General features: G+C 40.0%; 1 protein-coding gene and 1 long non-coding RNA gene across 4 annotated transcripts in view; one reads left to right on the top strand and one right to left on the bottom strand.

Moving 5' to 3' along the window:
- Nucleotides 1-523: 523 nt before the first annotated feature.
- Nucleotides 524-8880, top strand: LOC121084443. The gene is made up of 2 exons (XR_005826726.1): nucleotides 524-712; nucleotides 4224-8880. It is a non-coding gene; the product is annotated as an uncharacterized LOC121084443 (long non-coding RNA).
- The window catches only part of CA13 (carbonic anhydrase 13), a 21614-nt gene continuing 18326 nt past the window's right edge, over nucleotides 8336-11623 (bottom strand). For all 3 annotated transcript variants that reach the window (XM_040585868.1, XM_040585870.1, XM_040585869.1), the window contains one exon: nucleotides 8336-10553. In XM_040585868.1, coding sequence (XP_040441802.1) covers nucleotides 10440-10553 — 114 coding nt within the window. In that variant the 3' untranslated portion in view covers nucleotides 8336-10439. The remainder of the gene's footprint in view (nucleotides 10554-11623) is intronic.

Below are 11623 nucleotides of genomic sequence, written 5' to 3'. Positions count from 1 at the left end.
CTTAATTATCTTCATGGAACCGTACAAGCCTTTTTCGCAATGGCAACATACTTTGGAGGCATGGTCCAATGGAGCCATTGTGTCTGTGAAAATGTATATATGCAAGAGGAATGCCTGTAAAGGTCACACTCCAACTTCAGAGTGGCTTCATTCCTTGAACAAGTCCTGTAGGATTAACATTAGGCAGGGTTTTCCAAGGCTGCTGGCTAACTATGTTGCGTGTTGCATTTCCATTACATATCCCACAGCAAAGTTTGTAACATGGATTCTTTCGTTATAGGGACAAAGGAGAGAAAAGCTCCAGGGGAAGCCTCCAGACAGCTTTAGACAATTATTGCAAAGGAAAGCTCTGCCAAGACCTACAGAACTGTTTCTCATCTCACTTGTATCCTGCTTCTGGCCTCCATGGTTTTCCTGGTATGAACATTGCTGACCTTTCCTGTCATCCTTTAGCCCTCCTTCCAAGTATTTGTTGTATGCTTATTTCTTTCTTCAAGTGACATTTTAACTCATTGCAGCTTATCTGATGGATGAGAGGGAGACTGAGAACAGATATTTGGCTCAAGCAGGTGCAAGACCAGACATTTGCCTACAGGAGATCAAGCTCTAGACCTGTTACTGAAATCTCATTTCTGTGACACTACGGCAAGTTGGGCCAGTTGTGAAGGAAGCATAGACTAAGTTCAAGTAAATGACTCAACAAAACAATATTGTGAGTATAAAGGAGTATATCTTCAAACTTAATTGTGTTCAAGGCTGTGACATACAGAGCGTTCATACTCATGTTCTTCTGTGGGTCTGCAAGCACACAGGGATATAGTTATTCCAATAGGATGGTTAGATTAATGGCAAAACTCAGCAGCTACTGCTGAGCTTTTGTTCCCAAAGGTTATGCTTTGAAATCTCTAAATGTCACAATAGAAGTGACCCAGCTTGCCACAGGGCTGGCGCTTCCATTAACTAGGAAATCTCTTAGGTATTCAGTGCTTCAAGCAAATTAAAAGCTTCTTTTTAAATGGTGAAACAAGAGTTAAGTAACATTTGAAAACAGTGACTTGATGTGACTACTGCAAAGCCACAAAGAAAAGTGGTGCAAAGTTAGGAACAGAACAGAGTTTCTGTGCAGGGCTCTCATGCTAGAGGTGGCTCAATCCCCTAGAACAAACCTACCATTAAACCACAGCTTTTCAAAATCACTTTCCACTGCTCTTCCCATGACAGATATGTGACCTGCTCCTGACCTAAAGTCAACTTCTACGTATCCAGTTTTCCAGGCTGCAAACCAGAAGGCTCCTCTTTCCTCACAGAGGACAAAGCGGGGGCTCAATTTCTGCTTGTTCCTATCCTGCTTAATCTCACCTGCATGGTCCTGGCTTTGACCACAGGGCCCGTTGGTTCTAGTTTGACCACATACTTAACAAAGACTGGCTGTTTCCATAGTTAAATCAGCATTCACTTATGTGCTGGCTTCTGTGATGCAGAAGTCACAAAAACCTTTAATTTCTGCTGAAAGACAAGAGACTGATGAAGCATCAATGCACCTGTTTTGCAAATATGGAGAGGCACAAGAAAGGCTTACAATAGGATTCAGAAGATGCATTTTGGCACCCATAATGAAACTTAGGATGAATGCCAGTGGCTAAATTCGGTAGAGAACTCCAGAAAGCAGATGCCAGCCTGCCTCTCTCATTTACGAGACATCTAAATACCACTGTCCCACAGGAATACCATGTGCAGTGGTGCCCACAGAGCAGCCAGCTTATGGAGACTTAAGTGTCCAGACTGAGTGGGGACAAGGTGTCACGCAGCTGCTCCAGTGGGATTCAGAAAGGAGAGAGGTGCTGGTGAAGCCCTGGGTCATGCTGCTGCACATGGCACTCCTAGCACAGACCAGAAGTGTTAGCCATGCCCACACAAGCAACGAGAGGGACAGGACTTGGCCATGGTCAAGTGGAAGCTCCCCAGCATGATTTTGGCGAATGTCAGCTAGACCCTTCTGTGAGAGGGCCCAAACTGGGTGAAATGATACTCCCTAATAAACTGTATGGAGAAAAGTATGCAGGAAAGATCAGTTGTATGGACTCAAGACTTGTTACAACCCTTGTTCCAGGGCTGGAAAGTGGGCCCTGGCTTGTTTTATTTACCACAATAGGCGCAGCTATTAAGTTCTCTGCAAAGCACAGCAGGTACACCCCATTTCCCACTGGAGAAGCAGGGGATGTTGGTAGTTCACACACTCATTCAAGAAGTAGGCATCTTTTCCATGCTCAGCCTGAGGGACCCTTGTTGCCTCTGAAGGTGTCTTGATGGGCAGCAACACTGGCTTTTAACATGAATACTTCACTGCTCTAACTGGATTGTACTCACATTATGGGTGTGATATTATGCCTCTCTGTAAATGCACAAAATAAAGTGATAGCAACAAGAATATGCAACTAAGCTATTTCTTTTTAACTATCTAGCCATTCATTTGGTTAGTGGTTTTATACCTTGGCTGGGTAGCTTTTTCCCTGCCAAAGAGAATGGTAACTCTTGGTGCCAGTAAGAAGCATGAGCTAATGTTTGTACAGTGCCTATCAATGCAAGAGTGCTAAGTACTAGAACTGAAGCACATCTTAGCACTCAAAGACCTGCATGCTGAATAGTTGACCCAGTGCCCAGACTGGGATGAATACTGACTTTGAAGAGGCTGAATATAGCTTTAACCCATAACAGAAAAGAAGTCCAGTACAGACATATAAGTAACAATATGTAAAGTGTAACTAAACAGCAATACACACTTTTCAGAAAATGAAATGGAGCTTTCTCTATTTCAATACAAAGCAGTCCAGTTATTCACATTTTCCTCTTGCATGAATTATTGGATGTAAGATGAGAAAATTCTTCAGTTTAATCTTTTTTTTTAATCTCAACCCCTTATAGTAGGATCTTAGTAGAAGTGACTCTGCAAACACCCCTGAAGACATTGTCATAATGCAACACAGTGCCAGTCACTAGGGCGAAGTGCAATCATGAGACTTCTGTATTATTTAAGCAGTATCTCACTGAAGCTGTGTGCATACCTGAGTGCTGTTCAGCTCTGATATCCTGGGTGTTCCCACTCCCCTGCTAGATGGCTGTGCTGCAGGGCTAGATTACTAGATTACTTCCTGATTGCCATAGCCCAGAGGTGGGGGCTGTTTAGGCTGTATGTACCCTCTGTACACTGACATAGAGGGTGAAATCCAGAGGAGTAAAAATTATAGTTATCCAATAAATAATTAAATAAAAAAAAAAGAAAAAAAGAAGAAGAAGCAGGCCAGAGAAGACCATTTTGGTAGTGCATTTTCCCACCTATAGTTACAATTCTCATCTTTCTGTAGTGGTGAAGATCTTTTTCCACCTAACATACATTTACAGAGTGCTTGTGTGAACCAAGAAGCCTGTCTTCAGTCCTAGAAGTGATATTTAGATAGCTCATAACCAAGAGACAGGTAGGCAAATGTTTTCCGGGACCTCACACAGAGAGTGAGGCGAGAGTGGTGCCACAGCTGAAGCAAATTCATCCGCAGAAGCTGGTTTCAAATAGTTGGTCAGATTGTCTATATGAATCTTTACTGTTCCCTTTGCAAAAAAACTGCTCAATGATGATCACCTACACTCAGTTGTATTTACTGCATGTGTGAACTTGCCCTTGCACAGAACTTGCTCCCAGAGCTTCAGGCACCAGCAGAGTCCGACCTGCTGCCCATGCTCTGCCCAGCGGCTTCCCATGTGCTCTGAGAAGTCCAGCCAAGCCAGACCATGCTGGACCTCCAGAACCTCCTTGGCAGCGCTGATGTGGCCATGCACAGTCCAGGCTCCTTATACACAACTGACTTAGATGGGGTTTTTTTGTTGTTGGTTTTTTGTTGTTGTTTTTTTTTTTTTTAACAGCTGGGGAAACTTCCAGCTCGAAGCAAACACTGAAAAACTTACCTTGCACCAACAAGTGGTTGTTTCTGGCATGTGGTTTTTAGGCGTGTAGAACTAGGTGAGGCTAATTGCTTATAGGAAACAGGGGAGCATTTGAATGCACAGATTCACCTAAATATGATCTTTTAAACGTGAACATCTTTTGATAATATCTGAAAGTAATCTTTTTTTTTTCATAATCCATGTTTCACTTTTAAGAAAGGGAGTAAAGTCACAATCAACAGCACATCCTTAACACGTGAGTTATGTTCCATACTCTTCTTCCACAGGCTGAGACTTCAGGACACTGTGAGTGTCATTCCAGCTGTCCTGTCAGTGGGAAGGCGACACCCAGACCATTGCCTTATTTACAGTGACATCTACCGTCAAAAGCAACCTGCAGAGGGCCTGTTTTTCTATCAGAAGGTTTGTTCTGTCTTTGGCATTTCTCTTCTTCTTCTCCAGTTCTCACTGCTCAGTTGTTCACAGTCAGTTCAACATTTTAAATTACTGAATGTAGTTTAGTCCGCTATTATCTTTTCAAACCCAATATCCCTGTCCTCAATCATTCCTCTGTCTCCAGAGTATATGTCAAAATAGAAGGTTTTGTATCATCAGTACATTTGCTGGTGCATTTAAGAGTGCTGGGCATCTCCAGCATCCAGAAGACACAGTTTCTGCTGGGGTAGCATCATCTCAACACCGTATATTTAGCATTCCCACATAGCTGCCTACTGAGTGTGGCTATCCCTGACACCATCCACACACCAAAACCGAGGCCACCCTGGGCACAGGACCCTGTCTGCAGACTTCAAGAGGTTGGTGGAGTCCAGTGACAGCTCAGTTCCATAGGACTCGACAGAATCTGCTGTGCTCTAGAGTCAGGATCCAGCTCTCCCTGTGTACTCTACGGTGTATGTGTGTATATATACATACACATAACATGTATATCGCATATTGTGCATTTACTTATAAACATATATACAGACAGAATATATACATAGGTGGTTTAGTGTAGTTGCGAAACATTTTAGGAACAATACTAGGAAGAGTAATTATATTAATACCATCAGACTGTGAGTACAGAAGAGAATATTTCACGGATTTGCTCAGGACACCTGCTGAAAACACCACACACCATGTTACAGCTACTGAAATAACGTTAATTAGTAAATAGTGTTTTGCTTTTATTTTGTCATATACAATTATTGCTCTGTATCATCCAGTTCAAAACTAATTTGGTCAAACAGGTTTGCTGCAGCAGACATTCATGAAGGGCTTTGCTCCTCATACAAAGGTCCCCTGAACCGGTCAGGAAGATGAGCTAAACTGTTTTGAGAAATTCAAGGTTTCTTTTAGGCATTGGGCCAACAGGCTGGAAGTTCTTTGGGTAGTCTCTACAGACATTTTTAACAGACTTAAAAATTAATATGTTGTTGAATAGCAGAGTACCATGACTCTTGTATTATTTAGTTTCATACAGCAGTAAGATATTGCTCTTATTTATAACTGTATTGGCAATTAAATAGGTAACAAATGCTATATAAATAGTCTTCAGCAATTTTTGGATTGTTGTTGCCATCTGCAGGCCTGGGGACACAGGATTCTTTCAGCTATTCATACATAGGTACCTATGCCTTCTACAATGAGAGCTTTAAAATGATTTTGGAATATAAGTTTGGGTGCTGAGATTCTTGGTGATTTCCACATAAACTGCTTATTCATGAAATCACAAACTACATAAGCAGCTGGAGTTTAAACAGGACAAAGGAAAAACAGAAATCAAGAACAAACTCTCTGAAAAACACCAAGGATGACTGGGTTCCTTTTTTCCCTCAAAAATGTCAAAGTGCTGGTTTTTTAAACTCTTATTTTATTGAGAGTACATTTCTGCCTCGTTGTTCATGGAAGTGCATAAAAGAATAACTGGAAACAAAATGTTGACACTTAAATGACTGGTGCTTTATTCAAAATATCTTCTAATCAGACAGAAAAAAAATAAATCAGGTCTTCATAAAAAATACATTTAATCTGTCTGTTGCATGCAACCTGTGTGATTTACATCTGAAAAATGGAACTGTCATAAGCATCTGAAATTGTTCAAATTTATGTACTCAGGTATGAGGGTGAAATTTGCTACAATACAAGTGACACAGGAACTGGCTGTGCAGAACATCAGTACTGTTAAGCTGAGTCAGAGAACTGGTTTTTACGCGACAATCCAGTACTCTGTCAGAGACATTCCCTGTCCTTAAATACTGCTGCACGAGAGAAGCCAACACAGATCAGATGTGCAAATGTTCCACCACAGTGAAAACCTGTACTTGGCATGAATGATGGAGAGGTTGACAGAAACAGGAAATAAAACATTAATTTAGAAACGTTTTTGTTTAAGCACTTCAGCATTACCTCCTGTCTCACAAAGACTGCAGACACCCAGAAAAGGCCACTTGTCCATAGAGTAAGTACTTAACGAATAAAAGGTACGAAAATAACAGCACCTAAGAGATTAAGTATTGGACCAAATCTCTATTAGTCTAGATCTGTAAAACAATAGCAAGACTTAATACGGAAAATAAGTAGACTATCCCTATGTTCAGAACATTGGAAATGTAACACTACTGTATTTTTGTACGATGTTTTATAAGTTAAGGTTTTTATCCCAAGTCCTAAAGAGATGCCAGGGAAGAAGAATCAAAGAAAAATGTGCACAGGCAAGCAACGGCAATTAAAAATAAAGAATGGAACAAAGTATACTCCACAGCTAAAACTACAAAGCAAGATCAAACTGTGTAGGGAACAACATATAACAGTTAGGTCAGTAGTCAGATATAATCCATCTAGCAGAATGATAAAGAAGACTGTCACAATGCTTCTTTATACCAGTCAATAGACAATAAAAGAAAAAAAAAACATTTCTAGATAAACATTCCTCTGGCATTCATACCTTCATGCTGAGGCTTCAATGTGAAGGTGCTCCAAGTCTCAATTATCTGCAACTTTTAACTCTGAAGGCTAGACAAGATTTATCTCTAGCCATCTGCTCCTTGCTGACCTAAAGCTACTAGAACCTAAATCCCAAATTTCCTTTCCATTAAGTTTATTTAAAATGTATTACATATTTCCTTCTATTATGTTACTTTATTCATATGTCATATTCCACTTTTTTTCAGTAAATTTATTTTGAAATTGATTATTTGGAAGACTTGTTTTTTCTTCTGGAATTGATTCTTTGACTTCTTTAAGGTCCCACTTCACACCTGGAAGGCCACCGAAGTCCTGTTTGCTAAAACAACATTGAGACGAATCTCTGCAGGGGCAGAGAAAGCTCACGTAGGTAGCAAGTGGATGTACAGCAGCAAGCAGGTACCTGCCTGATCTTCAGCCCACTGTACTCCAGAAGGAAAGGCAGATACTTCCCAGGGGGGATTTGCTGACATAAAGACATTTCCCAGCTGATGTTAAACTCTGTCTTTGTAACACGAGAGACATCATGAGTGTGACTGGCAAGGGCTATAAACACAGCAGAGCACACTGTTTCCTTCCTGCACCAACACCAGCAGAGCTGACCTCAAGGCTCTACTGCAGTTTATTTAATTCTGAGAATAGTTTATGGGTGACCAACCATCCAGCCGCACACAATTCTTGACAGCTACTATTTTCAGCAGATACCCTATATGTTTTTTGGTCACTAAGCATTTCATTCCTCTTAATATAAAGGCTCCAAGTGTGTCAGAGGATAAAGAGTTGATCAAAGAGACCTGCAGCTATGGGGTGATGACATATTTTAGCCTTGTTTGCTTTAGTCATCTTAGTACAGCATGGAACCCACACTTGAGATTTAATTCCCTGGGAGCATGTCATGTAGTCTGGCTGAGATTCAGAGCAGCATCGAGCAAATTAGTGACTGAGGATGCAATCAAGTGTTCAGTGCTGAGACCGGGTCCATGCTCTCACCTCACAGTTGCAGCAGATGGATAACCTGGGAAGCTGTTCCCAAAGGATTTCAGGCAACTGAGCATTTCTAGTCTTTTTCAGATGCCATCACTAGCTTTCAGTACCATGTTAGGTCAATCTAATGTGAACATGGCATCTCACCATTAGAACTACTGTGAATGATGTCTTCTAAAACTTACTTGCATAACTCTATAAAAAATAGTCAATAGTTCAAAGAAGCGCTATCAGAAACTTTATGTACAAATGACTGCATGTATTACCACTGCCAAAGACATTTTACTTGAGAGATAATAAAGATACCTAACACTACACTGCCCAAATACAGACTTCAAATGAGGGGTGACAATTTTTTGCAAAACTTGAGCTGAAGGCACTAGTTATAAAACTGCAGCTTTCTCTGTAAAATGTCGATCTCTTCAATAGAAAATACAGGACACATTCATAAAATCCATTTTTTATTTTGCTAAAATCCTTATAAATATGAAAGCAGTGGATCAACTCCACTGTTTTCAATATGTAAAAAACATGTAAAACTTTTGTTTCTGATACAAAGCAGTAGCCTTATTACTTTCTCTTCTGAGGCAAACAAACTTCATAACCTTCATGCAATCTGTAAACATTTTGTCCACATTCTGCAGCTACTCACATGACAGGGAAACATCAGATCCAACACTAAGCCTAAAAAGGGTATGAAAACACGCAACACACTTCTGCTCTCCCCACGCACATTTTCCAGATGTCCTCATTCAGAAAGAACCAACCTGAGGTCTTTTCAGCTACATTCTTCTCCCTATGCCAGAAAACAAAAAGTGCCTAGAAGTTTTTCCCCTTTGGTTAATGCTTGTACTTACTGCCACTGCCAAATGTCTTTTATTTCTCCCATGGTCTACTGTGTTCTTTCCTTCAGAAAACACTCAGAAGGCATCGAGAGGCCTTGCAGCAATAGTAGCTATATTCTGGGGAGGAGAAAACAAACAAAAAATCCACCTACCTTAAACTAAGCTAAATATCTATGTCTCTATGTCTAATTTATTCAGTTATAAGAAGGTATATAAAGATAAAAAATCAATCATGATTCAGTTTTCCCTCGTTTGTCCATCTAAGATCAAAAGACCTGTTGAGGTAAAAGGCACAGCGTAGAAAACCTATAAAAATCCTCAGATTCATGGAGAGCAGTCATCAAAGATGAGCCAGTCAGAATTACTACAGAGATTGCTGGTAGGTGCTGCCCCTGTAACCTCTAGCTGCCTCTTCCAGGTACCACTGTTTTTCACTACCTAGTTCTCACAATCTGAGGGTAAATCTAATCCTATACTAAGCTATATCCTATAGCAAGTTCATTAAAAATAATAAAAATAAATTTTGTGTAAAACGAGCAATTATATTCAGATAACAAAAGCTCCTGAGAGAAACATGCTCAAGTCAATTCATAAAGCCAGACGTTTCAATGCATCGCTGTTGAGGGCTGACCTTTTATTAGATTTTGACTTGATTCTGATTTCTTTGGCTAGCTCTAACTGCTATCTTTGGTCTTGGAATATAAGTGCAACCACACAAGTTCAGCTATGGCAGCAGAACATCAGACAGTACTTAGGAGACACTACACACCTGAGTAGTGCTGTGCTCCACTGCAAGATGTGAGGTATCAGGCATGGGTTTCATTCACACTGCAGCGGGCAACGCGTCTAAGCATGAAATGGGCTGGAGCAACAGCTACCTCTGCATCCTGATTTTAAGTGGTAGGAGCCTGATGCTCCATGGATATAGTGTTACGGTCCCTTACTGTTCACCAACTGCAACAGACTGGATTTAGGAACAAACGGTTCCCTCTGTGCTCTTCCACCTTGCAGTTTTCAGGTTCCAGGACAATTTCACCACTATACATGGTGGAATTCAGGAATACCTAATCCATCAATATACAAAATCCTTACTATTTGCTTTAAAGGAAAAAAATCAATCAGCACATCATTACTGCTATGAAGCAGTCAGAATAACAGGATCATATGAATAATCTTGTTTTACTTAAACCCTGTTAGTCATTACTGCTTGTTGTAGGAAGACAAGCATGGCATTGTAGAAGTCAGCAATGAAATGATATTAGGCTTAAAATATTTTTTTCTTCAGAATTACAGTGTGAAGTCTTATACAGAAGCTAAATGTGTTAGAGAACAAAAGAATAATCTCAGAACATCCTTCACCGACAGTAATATCAGGGATCCTGTTCAGTAATTTGGTGGCAAATTCTGGACAACTCCTTCACCACACCTCACCCTTGCAATCAGCACTGCAGCTCTGTGCATCCAACCCTAGTGCCTCAACGCTCCCAAACCAATGCACTCAAACACAGTCAGACCTCTTAACACTGATGAACCTGCAACAACCCAGGACACACTCCTCTGTCAGAAATGACTGCATGGTAACCAGTAATAAAACACCTATTTGTTAAAACAACTCACAAAACAAACAAACAAACAAAAAATCACAAAGGGTATTAACTATTAAAAATAATTCAGCCTTTGGTTTCAGAGGGAGACTACTCTGGCTTTACTCTAATTTCTTCTGACTTCTCGTCCCTTTAAGGGCTGGGGAGGTCGGTAGTTTCTCAGCAAGCAGCAGGCGACCTCATCCTCAGCAGTGCTCAGGAGACTGCGGAATTTGGCTAGCTGCAATCAAAAGAGACATACAGGTCAGCAGAAAACCCTCACACCATACCAATGAAAAAGCACGTAGTAAATATTAAAGCTACTTGTCACCTTTTTTCTGCCAGAAAGAATGAAACTTTATTTTTCTATGGCATGTGGCGAATGACAATTTCACCATTTCTGTCCTTGCAAATGAAAACGATGACTACTGAGAAAATCTCCCAAAATATGTGTATGAACAAAACTCTGCATAAGGACTATTTGTTTCCTATATTCACACTTTGTCTTCTATAACCTGATCTAAACCAGGGATTTTTATATTTTTTAGTTTGATTATATAGTTTGAAGATTCTGGAATGTTTCATGCAAAAAATTGGATTCCTCAAGTACACCTGTGTACATCTTCTTGTTTAAATAGTATATTCACAATTAACCTGGAATGGCAGGTGTGGTGGTATAGAAAGCTTCTGAAATTAGCACTTTTCATATATTAAACATATCTGTATTCAGACCAGGAGAGAGAGATTTCAAATTTTTCCCTTATGAAGACACGGAACTAGCAGTTATTCGTACCTCAGCATAAACTTCTCTGCTTAAGCTGATCTCAGCAGAAACCCACATCAAAGCTCCACCTCTAAACCTTGGGAAATCTGAGTCTGATTTATGGCCTGAGGCTTAGTATTTGGTCTAATTTCTAATATTTCTAATATTTACTATTTCTATATACCACTTTATTTCCCCTCTAGGTTACCAAAGGTAGGACAGAACAAAAATCATTCCATTAACAATAGCGCATTTAGTTGTATGGCACATGGCATCTTAATTGTATTAAGAGCAAAAAAAGTCAATACTATCTTACTTCACTCCATTCTAAAGCTAACATTTGTAATTCAGGCTTCCTGTGAGTTTCTAAAAACTTAAAATTTATTTTTAATTTCTTTTAACCTGAAAAGTTAAAAGTGCACCAAAGAGTAGGTAGTAAACTGTAAAGCCTGGAAGAAATACAAACTGGCAGAATAAAATTAAATGGCAAAACAGCATCAGTTATGGTGATGACTGATCAGACACAATGGTGGACATTACTGGAAACA

Source organism: Falco naumanni, chromosome 3 (genome assembly GCF_017639655.2).
Source record: "Falco naumanni isolate bFalNau1 chromosome 3, bFalNau1.pat, whole genome shotgun sequence".
NCBI classification, from domain to species: domain Eukaryota; kingdom Metazoa; phylum Chordata; class Aves; order Falconiformes; family Falconidae; genus Falco; species Falco naumanni.
Note: the sequence above shows the minus strand (reverse complement) of the source record. Positions and strands in the feature narration are given on the sequence as shown.